General features: G+C 36.5%; 1 protein-coding gene across 2 annotated transcripts in view; it reads right to left on the bottom strand.

Moving 5' to 3' along the window:
- The window catches only part of RB1 (RB transcriptional corepressor 1), a 119,269-nt gene that overhangs the window by 79,532 nt on the left and 24,231 nt on the right, over positions 1-15,506 (bottom strand). For both annotated transcript variants that reach the window (XM_069601319.1, XM_069601318.1), the window contains exons 3-7: positions 13,789-13,904; positions 11,649-11,768; positions 5,038-5,076; positions 3,721-3,788; positions 1,444-1,554 (exon numbers count right to left, since the gene is read on the bottom strand). In XM_069601319.1, coding sequence (XP_069457420.1) covers positions 1,444-1,554; positions 3,721-3,788; positions 5,038-5,076; positions 11,649-11,768; positions 13,789-13,904 — 454 coding nt within the window. The remainder of the gene's footprint in view (positions 1-1,443; positions 1,555-3,720; positions 3,789-5,037; positions 5,077-11,648; positions 11,769-13,788; positions 13,905-15,506) is intronic.

Genomic DNA, 15,506 nt, shown 5'->3' with positions numbered 1-15,506 from the left:
TATTAACTGGTTTTTAGATACGAGAATGATATTGTCATTATGCTTTTCAAAAAAACTTTATCTTTCAGGGATATATATTGATATTTATAAGGATGAAATGGTATGCAAAAATGTGCTTCAAAATAATATTGCCGGTAGAACTAGGCAGTAGATAGGACTATGAGTTGATCAAAAGTTATACACTGAGGGCAGATGATAAACACATGGGGGCTTATTATATGATTTAATTATGTTCACGGAAATTCTTCTTAATAAAAAGCTAATTAAAAGTTTACCATAGACGTCAGTTTGATACTTTACCCTGGTCTCTCCTTTAACATGGCACTTGGAGAATTAACTGAATATCCAAATTATCCAAAAGCACAAAAGCTGTCAACCTAAAATTACATTCTTCATCAACTTATTACAGTTATAACATAGTTTAAAAGTGAGGAAAAGGCATATAAAGGAAATTTTTAAAGATTCGGGAAGTTTTTGAATATATTGTTTTGTATTTTTTTCATTTTGCAAGTGGTTTCTGCTAAATGACCTGCCTTTTCTGTCAAATCATGTTCAACACATTTTCAAAATTCTGCTCCAGACCTCATTTTTCTATGAAGTTATTGCTCATGTAGATTAATTAGGCTTCAGCTTTTCAATCACTTCGACAATACTTTGGGACTTACATGTTTTGATCTGTCCTCTATTATTTTTAGTATTATTAATATTTTATCATTTTAGGAGCAAGGAATCAGTTAAGCCTAAGTTAAGTTTACATCTTTCTGTAGTATAACAAGTGTTTTTTTAAATCCCACTCTATATGCCATCAAAAGAAGCAATTTCATTCTAAGAGGAGTATACTTATCTTTGCTTAATGCTATCTAATTATTTCAGTAATAGTTATTATTTAACTACACTTTCCATCTCATTACCCTCTGAAGTGGATCAATTACAGTTCACATGCCAGAAAAGAAAAATCAGTCACATAATCATTATGGCATCCAATAAAAAAATGTAGTTAATCTGTTCCTGTAGGATGGGCCACCCTTTCCTATACAGTTTAGTTCATATCTGTTCCTTGCCTATTGATTTTCTCTTTACTGGGCATGCCTTCCCCAAACTTACCATAACCCTCAAACCCCAACTACCACTTCAACACTCAACTCAAATGCTACCACTTCAAATAGCCTTCCTTGGTCTTTCTCAGCTGGGAAGACTCTCTCATGTCCTAAACTCCCATAGTATTTGCTGTATTTTGGCCCAGACCACTTTCAACCATATACTCTAAAAGCTTGCTTACTTGTCTGATCTCTTCTTCCATATCTTATGCTACTTAAGAGGAGAGGCTATGTCTGACTTCTTTTTTATTATTCCTTTGGCTCTAGAACTATGTTTTGGATCTAGGAGCAGTCAATAAACAACTTTGAATGATGAAGTAGGAGGGGTATAAATTAAAATACTCACTATATGGTTCTTTGAGCAATGCAGGAGGTGAGAGTTTGATAAAATAGTCAAGGACACACAGCATTAATTGAAATGAGATCACCAGATCATCTTCCATTTGTAATACTTGTCCTGAAAACAAAAATGGTCCACATTTTAAGGTAGAGATTGAGATATTAAGTCAGGAAAAATTGTGGACATGGGTGTATCCATATACTCATGATTCAACAATCACTAGGAGCACGTTAAAAATCATTTTCTATATCCCTAGGTATGGTGCAAAAATTTGTTTATAATACACTTAGAAGTTGTTAAGAAATGCCATAGAGGTAAAGAATATCAAGAACCTCTAGTTAAAAATAGTAGAGTGAGGTCAGATCAAAAAATCTCTCTTCCAATACCTAACAAAATGAAAAGAAAAATAGGTACTGGTTAAGTTCCAATAAAAATACTCAGAACATCCTTATCTTTCCCCTCTTTTTACTTAGAAGGAATAGGTATCACTGATGAGAGAGGGGAAAATGGAGGAAGTAAACAGCTACACCAACTCTGACAAACACAAAGACTCCAGTATAATATGCTGAATTAGGGGACAATCTGAATCCTAACACAGTCCTTTTATGCAAACAGGACAAGTGCCTGTTTTACAGGTCATTCTAACAAAAACCTCAGAACAATGACTCATATCATTCCAGATGAGGTCCTGACTTTCTCCCTCATCCTTTAAAATTTTTTTTAAAAGAGACTGCTTTCATACAATAGCTCTTTGGAGAACACAACAAGTCACAGATAAAGTGCAAAGTGAGTGAAGGGAAATGCATTCACACTACATCAAAGACAACAGAACATCAGGTCAGAGAGGCCCAACTAAAGTCCTAGCAACAAGGTGGATGGAAAGAGAGTGGGAAGCACAGTAGTTATGCAAACATATTAGAGAAAAGAAAAAAGAAAATTAAAAAATAGAATCACGATATAAGAAGGGGGAAAACTGGGTAGAGAACCCCATCTTGAAGATAGAAAGAAAGAAGAAAATGTCCTGAGTCCTTGCACTGAGAACTCAAAAGAACACGAATTACATAAAACAAGGAGCTAGATGAGGTAAGGAAAAACTCAAGACCAAGCAACAATTACAAACATACAAGTCAAGTTTGAAATGAAAATAGTTAGTACATAAGAAAAAGACCAAAGGTTAAAATAACATTACAGAAGACAATAAATAGGGAGGACAAAACCAATCTAAGGTAAGACAGTGGGTGTTCTCAAAATTTAACAGAATAATATCTTAAGATGTAGCATGCTAAGATTTCTCTGACATCAAGAGCAGAATCTTCAGGACATGATTCATAAACAGGCCAAACATAGAAAACAGGGCACCAAAAAGCTTTTTTGAAAAACTCAAAAATGGTAAAATCTAGACAGCTAAGGATAGATCAAAATAAAGAACTCAGAAATGGAGAAGCTATGATACAGGAGTGACAAAAAGCTAATAATTCATTTAAACACATAAATGAGATAAAATTAATGTGATAACTATAATTACAGAACAGAATATAACCTTGGATAATGCAATGATGATAAAAAATAAGCAAAGCAGAAAGGAGGAAACAGGAAGGTGACATGGAGAGGATTCTTTTTCTTCAGGGCAGACTAATATATATATCGCTTTAACTTATAACACAAAGTTATATAAAAGAGATTCCAACCTCTTAAATGTTTTCATAATGCTTGAGAAATATTTTAGAAAATATTGCTTAAGTGATAAGACATTCAGATAAATTTAAGCAATTCCTTCCTTTTCTGTTTATTTTCTTCTATAAAATGAGTACAATTAATTTTTACATTTTAAATAGCACAATACTATGATCTTATTTTTAGAAAATTATATCTCCTTGTGAATGCACTCATCCACCCATCTATTTTAATCAGCATGTCATTTCAGATGAATTTTGTGCATACACATAATTTTGATCATTATTTTAGGTGGGTTCTGGGTAATTTTTCTTTGCATTTCACTGTATTACTGAATTATCACGAGTACACATCATTTTTATAAAAACAGTAACATTACTCTTAAAAATAAAAAAGTAGGAAAGAATGAAAAAATATTAGAAAAAGAAGCGAAATGAGACATTTTCAAGGTTGCTTCCAGTACCAGAATTATGAATTTGCTAACAGTTAAAAAATGACAAGAACTGGAGGTAAGGAGGAGCAACATTGAACTGAATTAAAATTTTGAGCTTACTCAAAAGAAGGATCAATTATTACATTTGAAACATTAGCATGTAACAATGACTTTACCTTTAGCTAATAAAAATGTGATCCAAGAAACTTTTAGCACCAACATGGAATTTATTTCAGTGGATATCCTAGTAAACAGAAAAAAAAAATTAGTTTTCCAAATATACCTTTTTCCCCATGTTTTACAATTACAGACTACAGTTGACGGCATAACAGAATACAGTCCATTTTAAATGCACAATTTACACATGAATTCAGTTTTGTCTCAATTTAGTTTGTGTTTTTTCCAAGTTATTTATATTTTCCCACGGAGTAGTAGACCTTTTCTAAAGAAAATACTGAATACCTTCCATTGCAATCTAAAAATACGCCCAGGAAGTGGTAATAATATGACATACTTGGTTTCCAATTAATTCTTTTCTGCTGTTTTCTAATTAAAATCAATTTTATGTGAGCAGAAAATACACAGGTTTGGGTGACTCTAGTTTACCAGTTTAACACCATGCCCTCATAAACTTTAGGACTTCCCTGGTGGCTCAGACGGTTAAGTGTCTGTCTACAATGTGGGAGACCCAGGTTCAATCGCTGGGTCGGGAAGATCCCCTGGAGAAGGAAATGGCAATCCACTCCACTACTCTTGCCTGGAAAATCCCATGGACAGAGGAGCCTCGTAGGCTATAGTCCGTGGGGTCGCAAAGAGTCAGACACGACTGAGCGACTTCAGTTTCTTTCTTTCCTCATAAACTTTAAATCGTTCACTTGTTGGAGTTAACAAGTGGAATTAGATTAATAGAGTTAATTAATAAATATACAATTTCTCTTTGTATCAATTGTCTTCAGTATCATTATTTCTGTGGGGCAGAAAATCTCATGTATTACTCATTATGTTTTTTTCAGTTTTTTCTGGAAAAAAAAAAAAAACAAAAAACTGTAGAGCTCTTACAATGGTATACTGCTGGAATATGTATCATATATTTAAAAAGACTATTTGGAAATTTAAATATAGACATTCATGTTTATTCTTACACAAAAATTATGCTTTAAGTCTTAGTTAATAAAATGTCTGTAATACACCCTCAATAAAGATTCTGTCAATGAATTAGCATTTTTCTCAGAGTTGGTAAAAAAAACTGCTCTGAATCAACTTCTCCCTTTAGTTTCCAACTAGTTCTCCCTTACAGTAAAAGGCAAGTATCTCATACCACTTTCTTTGTGAAAAGATAAATAATCTGCACAGGGCTTAAATCTATGACCTTAATTTACGAAGTAGTGTGAAATAAGCAATCAAATCAACCCTGAAATTATCAATGTGTTTGGGATTGTTTCATATATTAAAAAACCCAAAAAGTGAAAAATAACATGCTCTGAGGTACTTACGAACTGCTGGGTTGTGTCAAATATATAAGCTCACATGTCCTGAAAGGAAGAAATAATTATGTTAACATCATGGCTTTTTTAAAAGTTACTTTTAACATTTTTTCATAATTTAGAAGTCAATTTTATAATGCTTTATTCATCCTGTTTTAAGAAGGATACGTGTTTTAAGTACAGCATTACAAAACAAAGTTAAAGTAGATGTTTCCAATTTATGACATTCCATACATCCCTATAATATCTAGTTACAAAACAACTCGACTCCATGTGTGCATCTGCAACTTGGAATACATTCTGTAACTGAATCTTGATCTGGTTACAATCTCACACCAGCTCATAAAAGCTTATTTAATAAAGTCTTGCTGAAATACCACAACTGAAAAGTACTACTTAATGGAAACCTACTTATTTAGGGCAGTGACTTCCGGAATGGTGGGTAGAGTAAGGATCTTTACAGACCTGTTCCCTAAAATAATAACTATAATTGGTAAAAAAACTATTTCTGAAAAACCATTTAAAGTCTCTGGAAATTTTTCTAAGGGCATACAACAAAAAAGGGAACATATCTTCAAGAAAATCTAACAAATCTTGATGAGAACAATGAGTCTGAGGAATTCAATGTAAAACTCATTTCTTCCTCCTCTCCAGTTCAGCATAAGGAAGCTCTATGCCTGACAGGTGAAACCAAGAAACAGGGCTCCTCTCTCTCCAGCTCTCAACCTGGAGCTCTCTCTGGGGAGAGCAGGCTATCAGTGCTTCTCATCTCCCACAGGTCTATGTTGCAGAAGGTCTAGCCCAGGCAAGAGGAGCTGAGCAGCATGGGGCTCCTGTCCTTCACTTCACACCCACTCATAGGGTAAAGTTTTATGTCAGGCACACAACACATCAAAATACTGATTTGTCTTGTCTCAGCTGGCTCACAGGACAGAGGTTCCAGCCAAGAGAGGTGACCTGGGAAGACTAGGGCTACTGTCTCTCCTCAGTGCCCTGCTCTTAAAGCAGAGGTGTCGCTGCAAGAGACAAGACCACTGTCAGCTTGTTCTCCCAACCAGCGGCACAGAAGTGGCAGCCTGGGGAGAAGCAGGTCTCAAGAACACAGAGCCCTGAGCTCTCCCTAGGGGAATTAACTTCACCCAGAATGGTGTGGGGGTGTTCAAGAATAACAGCACGGTTGAAGGCAATGCAGATTTTGGTAAAAGCCGATAAAAGAGAAAACCAACAGATCTTATGAGAGCAAAAAGCTAAATCCTAGATCACTAAGAGGAGAACCAGGGAAAGAAACAGCTAGGAATAACTCTCCTGACATCAAAGACTACTCCTGCAAAGGGAGCCAAATTTAATTGGATTAAACTGTGAAGCACTTTGTGATTCAGAGCGTTGTCAAAAACAAGAAAGTAATCAGCAATAAATGACAGGTAACAATTAAGTGTGATATTAACAGGGGCAGTTAGCTTAACAACAGGGGGAAAGATGGTTAAAGAGGAAAAAACCGCTGTCAGCTCAGTGACTGTGCACCTGTCCAAGGCTACACTGAGGAGCAAATCAGAGGTTAACATACTGGGAGAGAAGACTTCACTGAAATAGTGCCTTCCATGTCATAGATATGCCTGTCCTGGACATATCATATAATAAAAGTATGTGCCTTTTGTATCTGGTATCTTTCACTTAGCTTAATGTTTTCAAGGTTCATCCACACTGTAGTATATATCAGTATTTTATTCCCTTTTATGGCTGAAGAGTATTCTACCATATGGATGTGTGTGTCAGTTGCTCAGTTGTGTCTGACTCTTTGCAACGCCAAGGACTGTAGCCTACCAGGCTCCTCCAGGCAAGAGTACTGGAGTGAATTGCCATTTCCTTCTCCAAGAGATCTTCCCAGCCCAAGGATCGAACCCAGGTCTCCTACGTTGTAGGCAGATTCTTTACCATCTGAGCCGTCAGGGAAGCCCTCTAACCATATTGATAGTTCACATTTTGTTTACCCTTTTGTCAGCTGATGGATATTTGGGGTGTTTCTGTTTTTTGGCTAATACAAATAACACAGCCATAAACACCTGTACACAAGTTATGGATGGATGATGCATGTCAAAATTTGATGTTTTGGGATATATGAGTTAAATAAAACACTAAAATTAATTTCACTTGTTTATACTTGTCATGCAGCTACTATTTAAAATATACGGCTTGCATTTTTACATTTCTATGTAACAGCACTAATATAGTTAGTAATAGCTTTAAAAGCTACTGTTTATTAAGCATTTAGTATGTGCTAGGAGGTGAAGTAACGAGTAATACTGTCTTACTTAATTGTTACAATTACTCTGCAAGGAGAGCATTATTAGCTCTATCTTACAAATTGAAATTGAGGTTTAAAGATGTTAGGTATCTTTCTCTAGCTTACAAAGTCAGTAAATGATAAAACTAATATTCATATCTAGATCTGTTTAGCTTTTTAAAACTTATCCTAATCACTACATCACACTGCCATATACATACATATAGTGAACCCAGAAATAAACAGGCTTTGGCAGGCCTGTTTATTTCTCCATGTGTCCATGAGTCAGACACAACTGAGTGACTTTCACTTTTGGTATCACAGCTAATTTTCCCAACAGTTCTTCAGAAGAAGGTACACATAAGATAGGGAAAAAAAAAAATCCTGATTCACTTCAAGACGAATAAACATTAAATTATCTCATAAACTAGTCAATAAGAATTCCAAATCCCTTTAACAAAGGCCTGAGTGATCTTTTACAGACCAAATCAGACTCAGTCACTTGCCAGCTTAAAATCAATGACTCCATCGCCTTCTGGGCAAAGTTCAAGCTCACTATCAGTCTCATCCCCTCCTACCTTTTAGCCATTAGCGATATCCAAAGTACTTTATGGTACTGCTTTGGCTTTGTACACATGCTGATCACTCTGCCTAGGATGCTCAGTCCCAGTCTCCACATATTTTGCTTGGTGAGTTTCTAATTATCCTTTAACTCTACTCAGACACTGCCTTCTTCTACAGTTTTTTCACCCCATAATTCTTCTTATTACCTTAAAAATACACAGTATTGTTACCCACTACATAATTTCTGCTTCTTACAAACAACCCTCTACAATAGGACATCAAACAATTACTGCATGTAATTTTATTAAAATATATAATTTACTTATTTACTGTAAACTTCTTGATGATCACAGTTATCATATGATTTCATATTACGAGCATCTAACACATAGTGGTTACCAATAGTCATTTCATTAATGCCTGTGTAGTTTCTTAATTTATATGCACTAAAACAGCTGATAGCCTAAAGTTTCTTAAAGGATATTCCACCAAAAAGCTACTTCCTCTAAATCACCATTAATATACAAGTCATAACTTGGCAGTAAGGTCACCACTCAGTTCAGTTCAATTCAGTTGCTCAGTCATGTCCGACTCTTTGTGACCCCATGGACTGCAGCATGCCAGGCCTCCCTGTCCATCACCAACTCATGGAGTTTACTCAAATTCATGTCCATTGAGTCGGTGATGCCACCCAATCATCTCATCCTCTGTCATCCCTTTCTGCTCTCGCCTTCAATCTCTCCCAGCATCAGGGTCTTTTCAAATGAGTCAGCTCTTCACATCAGGTGGCCAAAGTACTGGAGTTTCAGCTTCAACATCAGTCCTTCCAATGAACACCCAGGATGGATCTCCTTTAGGATGGACTGGTTGGATCTCCTCACAGTTCCAGGGACTCTCAAGAGTCTTCTCCAACACCACAGTTCAAAAGCATCAATTCTTCGGCGCTCAACTTTCATTACAGTCCAACTCTCACATCCATACATGACCACTGGAAAAACCAGGGCCTTGACTAGATGGACCTTTGATGGCAAAGTAATGTCTCTGGTTTTGAATATGCTGTCTAGGTTGGTCATAACTTTCCTTCAAAGGAGTAAGCTTCTTTTAATTTCATGGCTGCAGTCACCATGTGCAGTGATTTTGGAGCCCCAAAAAATAAAGTCTGCTACTATTTCCACTGTTTCCCCATCTATTTCCCATGAAGTGATGGGACCAGATGCCATGATCTTAGTTTTCTGAATGTTGAGCTTTAAGCCAACTTTTTCACTCTCCTCTTTCACTTTCATCAAGAGGCTCTTTAGCTCTTCTTTGCTTTCTGCCATAGGGGTGGTGTCATCTGCATATCTGAGGTTATTGAGATTTCTCCCGGCAATCTTGATTCCAGCTTGTGCTTCATCCAGCCCAGCGTTTCTTATCATGTACTCTGCATGTAAGTTAAATAAGCAGGGTGACAATATACAGCCTGACGTACTCCTTTCCCAATTTGGAACCAGTCTGTTGTTCCATGTCCAGTTCTAACTGTTGCTTCCTGACCTGCATACAGATTTCTCAAGAGGCAGATCAGGCGGTCTGGTATTCCCATCTCTTTCAGAATTTTCCACAGTTTGTTGTGATCCACATAGTCAAAAGCTTTGGCATAGTCAATAAAGCAGAAATAGATGTTTTTCTGGAACTCTCTTGCTTTTTCAGTGATCCAGCAGATGTTAGCAATTTGATCTCTGGTTCCTCTGCCTTTTCTAAATCTAGCTTGAACATCTGGAAGTTCACGGTTCATGTATTGCTGAAGCCTGGCTTGGAGAATTTTGAGCGTGTGAGATGAGCACAATTGTGCGGTAGTTGGAGCATTCTTTGGCATTGCCTTTCTTTGGGATTGGAATGAAAACTGACCATTTCCAGTCCTGTGGCCATTGCTGAGCTTTCCAAATTTGCTGGCATACTGAGTGAAGCTCTTTCACAGCATCATCATCTTAGGATTTGAAATAGCTCAACTAGAATTCTATCACCTCCACTAGCTTTGTTCATAGTGATGCTTCCTAAGGCCCACTTGACTTCACATTCCAGAATGTCTGGCTCTAGGTGAGTGATCACACCATCATGATTATCTGGGTTGTGAATATCTTTTTTGTACAGTTCTGTGTATTCTTGCCATCTCTTCTTAATATCTTCTGCTTCTGTTAGGTCCATACCATTTCTGTCCTTTATTGAGCCCATCTTTGCATGAAATGTTCCCTTGGTATCTTTAATTTTCTTGAAGAGATCTCTAGTCTTTCCCATTCTATTGTTTTCCACTGTTTCTTTGCATTCATCACTGAGGAAGGCTTTCTTATCTCTCCTTGCTATTCTTTGGAACTCTGCATTCAGATGCTTATATCTTTCCTTTTCTCCTTTGCTTTTCACTTCTCTTCTTTTCACAGCTATTTGTAAGGCCTCCTCAGACAGCCATTTTGCTTTTTTGTATTTCTTTTTCTTGGGGATGGTCTTGCTCCCTGTCTCCTATACAGTTTCATGAACCTCCGTCCATAGTGCATCAGACACTCTATCAGATCTAGTCCCTTAAATCTATTTCTCACTTCCAGTGTATAATCATAAGGGATTTGATTTAGGTCATACCTGAATGGTGCAGTGGTTTTCCCTACTTTCTTCAATTTAAGTTTGCATTTGGCAGTAAGGAGTTCATGATCTGAGCCACAGTCAGCTCCCGGTCTTGTTTTTGCTGACTGTATAGAGCTTCTCCATCTTTGGCTGCAGAGAATATCATCAATTTGATTTCAGTGTTGGCCATCTGGTGATGCATGTGTAGAGTCTTCTCTTGTGTTGTTGGAAGAGGGTGTTTGCTATGACCAGTGCATTCTCTTGGCAGGACTCTATTAGTCTTTGCCCTGCTTCATTCCATATTCCAAGGCCAAATTTGCCTGTTGCTCCAGGTGTTTCTTGACTTCCTACTTTTGCATTCCAGTCCCCTATAATGAAAAGGACATCTTTATTGGGTGTTAGTTCTAGAAGGTCTTGTAGGTCTCCATAGAACCGTTCAATTTCAGATTCTTCAGCATTACTGGTCAGGACACAGATGTGGATTACCATAATATTGAATGGTTTGCCTTGGAAATGAACAGAGATCATTGCGTCAGTTTTGAAATTGCGTGCAAGTACTGCATTTCGGACTCTTTGGTTGACTACTCCATTTCTTCTAAGGGATTCTTGGCCCACAGGAGTAGATATAATGGTCATCTGAGTTAAATTCACCCATTCCAGTCAATTTTAGTTCCCTGATTCCTAAAATGTCAACGTTCACTCTTGCCATCTTGTGTTTGATCACTTCCAATTTGCACTGATTCATGGAGCTAACATTCCAGGTTCCTATGCAATATTGCTCTTTACAGCATCAGACCTTGCTTCCATCACCAGTCACATCCACAACTGGGTGTTGTTTTTGCTTTGGCTCCATCTCTTCATTCTCTCTGGAGTAAGGTCACCACTAGGAAGAATCTTAAATTTAGATGACTCTTCCATTCAGAACTACAAGTCTTCTGGCAGAGAAGGCTAAAGTGGAAACGAAGTTCAGTAAAACACGTAAAACATGAATAAAACAAATAATTTTGGAAGAAACATTCAGAATGTATATGACTGGACAAATAAGAAAGTCAAGACTATTAAGGGAACAAATCTAAGGTACAATACATAATAACTTTACTAAGTATGTAACAGTTCCCAGATGGAATCTAATATGAACAGTGACATGAAAAAGCAGGGTGCAATCCTAATAAAATTTTTACTTTACCTTTCTAATTTGCTGTAGAGTGCACACAACACATTATACTTCTTCAACAGTCTTGACATAGCATTATCAACTTTGGTGCTAGTATCGATTTCTTTTAGTAAATCAAAGAATTTATAGACACTGCAAAGGAAAGAATAGAAAAAAGTGAATCCACAGTTTTAGAAATTCATTTTTTCATTTTCAAAGCATAGACATTTCAATTCAAAAGGCCTGTTAGCTCTGTACCAAATCACTATTATACCCTTTGGAAAGAATTAGTTTTTGCATTTTACTAGAATTTAAAGGGAAAAAAAGAAATCAACTAGTCTTCAACCCATATCCCTGTATCTATACACCTAAGCCAAGAACACAGAAAAAATAAGGGTTATTACAGACATACAAATATTTAGTTCTATATCTAGCTATATGTTTTAAAAATCCTAAGTTCACATCCATTTATCCAACACAAAAACTACCTGTTTTGTTCCAATGTTTTCCATTACATATTATAACTCTCCTTTGACAGTGAGAAACCTGGGATCCACCTATCTCTAACTCACTCATTTAATCAATCCCCCTGTAACGACCAAGCTACCAACTCCTCCAAGTCGGCACCCTCCTCTCCTGCTCGGACTGACTCCCCACCCTAAACTGCCCTCACCCCTCCATATAGGCATCTGACTGCTCATCCCAGACAGCTCTTACCTCACATGTGCTGTGACTCCCTACACCAGCTCTCCACACACCTGCTTGGTCTGCCCTTGCACACCAAGCAGCCCGTGTCAGGACACCCTTGGGGGATGACCTCCTCATCCCACTTTGGCTGTAACACCCTTCTCAGGGAGCCATGGCTCTCCCTCACCACAGATGCACACACCTTCTCTCTGTACCCCACCAATGGTTCTAGGGGAAGGAAAAAGGAAATAGCTGGGAGCTCAGATGGTAAAGAATTTGCCTACAATCCGGGAGACCTGGGTTTGATTCCTGGATTGGGAAGATTCCCTGGAGAAGGGAATGGCAATCCACTCCAGTGTTCTTACCTGGGAAATCCCATGGACAGAGGAGCTTGGCAGGCTACAGTCCATGGGATTGCAAAGAGTAGAACATGACTGATCAACTAACACTAATAATTTTTATTTCACAGGAAAGGAAAGGAACCCGGGACTTAATAAGGATAAGCAATCTATTTCAAGTCATATATCTTGTAAAACATACCTAGACTATCTTAACCCAAATATTGATTCTCTTTCCAATCCTCTGAGGTCACTAAAACATTTGCTGATGTAAAAATTTACCTCTATATTCAGATTGTTTTCAGCTATATAAAACCTATTTTGGTTTAGTGATTTAATAAAGTTAAACTTTGAAATCTCTGAGAGGTAAACAACTTCTAATTTAATCAGTTAAATATGTACATACAAGGTCTTTGTTTCCACATTTTATTTAGAGGTGGTAAGAAAATTACTAAAATGTGAAATAATTTTATCTCATTTACACAAAACATCAATTATGTTTAACTCTAGATGGCTTTATCCAAGAAGAAACATACTACTATCTTTTTTGGTAAATTATTTACTGTTAGATATTATAAATATACTGCAAAAGAAATGACTAGAAGAAATGACCAGAAGGCTTCTCTTGAGTTGTTGGAAACAATTAGTAAACTCTCATTAGGCTTATAAACTCAATACAGACATTAAGTAATTACAGGGGCAAGTATTATAATAGATACTTAACTGAACACACAGTCTCAAAACATATACAATTATAATATCTATTATATTAAAAGTCTTAAACTTTAATAAATCAATTAAATTCCTTGAAGATGGGCTCACACTACTTTTACAAAGGTTTTAATATATAATAAGCCTATTTAATAAATCTGCCTATTTTGTCCACTTTATCAACCGCTACAATTAAGAAAGTTAACACAGTGAGAGATACAATGAAAATTTTCCCAGACACAGACTGCTACATTTTAAAGAAAGACATTAAGGGCCCCAGTAGAGTAGGAGAGTTCACTAGTTGACCCAAGTTCTCCATGTTTTAGTTAATTTTGGCATTTCCCACCAATTCCCTGAAGTCTATTAAAATGATAGTTCAGGAATAGTTTTTTTTTTTTTTTAACGGCAGAGGCCTATATTAATGCAAGAAATTTTACCTGGTTTCAATATTTTTCTGTAGCTCAGTGAAAGTGAATGGCATCTCATCTAAGTCAACTGCTGCAATAAAGATACAGATTCCCCACAGTTCCTTTTTCTTTTGAACATAACCTTCCTGCAAACAAAACAAAACAAAAAGTTTCAAGTAATTTGTTCAATCATTTACACACAAAATACTAGGCAACTATTTTCTTATTGAGCATAACAAAATAAATTTGTTCCTAAGTCTTTATGAGAGTATTTAATTCTAGGCTAGTACAAACTAGTTACAAAATTAGTAACTAAATTTTATATTGTAAAGCAAAAAAAATTACCAGATAGGTCAAAAAGTTAAACTACAACTTTCTATAAGCAATCTAGAAGCCAGTCAGTTCTCTGAGGTAAACATTTTCAGTTCTCAATAACACAACATCATCCAAGCCAAGGTGAAAGATTTTACTTCATAACATAAACTGTTTTTAAAACAAGCCCAGTTTCTCACTTGATTATCCTCCTTTGGCTCTAATTCACTTGTTCTTTTACCAATCTGTTGATTCAAGTATTTTTTAACCTTATGAAATTTATCTCTCTCAGTGCTCTAACTGCCTTCCTTGTAAAATGGAAATAATAATACTTACCTCACTTTGTAAGAATTAAATGAGACTTTATATAAAGCCCTTACCACAATGCCTAGCATTTAATTTGTACTCAGTGAATGACAGCTATCATTATCATTAGAATATTTTTTCGTTATCATTAGAATACTTTTTCCCCTAAAAATGTATCTTTATTTAAATTACGTGTTTTATAGGTAAAACTGGATTATATTAAATTGAAAACAAAAGAAATAACAAATTATCTAATGTTCTATCAAACAGTTGGAACTACTTGCTTACTCTTAATTGTAGAGTACAATGGGGCTGAAAAGTATATGATGCAATTTTATATTGTTTTGAAATCTCAATTATTTAAAAGTTTTAGGAAAAAGAATTATTCTAGATTATCAAATTTTAGGGATAATACAAAGCTTATCACTATCCAACTCTAAACTTTTCCTTAATTTTAAAAATCATATCTTTATCTTCATACAGTTTTATCTCTTCCAATTTGTTTTTTTAGTATCTTCTAAAATTTGACGTATCTAATATTTTAGATCACCGACTCAACGGACATGAGTTTGGGTAAACTCCGGGAGTTGGTGATGGACAGAGAGGCCTGGCGAGCTGTGGTTCATGGGGTCAGACACAACTGAGTGACTGAACTGAACTGAATAATTTTTAAAGAAATGATCATTACGCAACTAACACAGTTTTGTCACTTTGAGGATACAGTGATGAAAACAGAACAAACAAAAAAATTCCCTGTTTCCCCGGGAGTTACACTTCTATTTAAGTTAAAAACATGAATTTTTGTGTCAAACATTCAAGACTTTGAACACATACTCTAGTTGTATAACGGTAAGCAGCTGATTCGGAGAAGGCAATGGCAACCCACTCCAGTACTCTTGGCTGGAGAATCCCATGGACGGAGAAGCCTGGTAGGCTACAGTCCATGGGGTTGCTAGGAGTCAGACAAGACGGAGCAACTTCACTTTCACTTTTCACTTTCATGCATCGGAGAAGGAAATGGCAACCCACTCCAGTGTTCTTGCCTGGAGAATCCCAGGGACGGGGGAGCCTGGTGGGCTGCCATCTCTGGGGTCGCACAGAGTCAGAAACGACTGAAGCGACTCAGCAGC

The sequence above is a fragment of the Ovis canadensis genome, chromosome 10 (assembly GCF_042477335.2).
Source record: "Ovis canadensis isolate MfBH-ARS-UI-01 breed Bighorn chromosome 10, ARS-UI_OviCan_v2, whole genome shotgun sequence".
Classification (NCBI taxonomy): Eukaryota; Metazoa; Chordata; class Mammalia; order Artiodactyla; family Bovidae; genus Ovis; species Ovis canadensis.
This window is presented reverse-complemented; position numbering and strand designations above follow the sequence as displayed.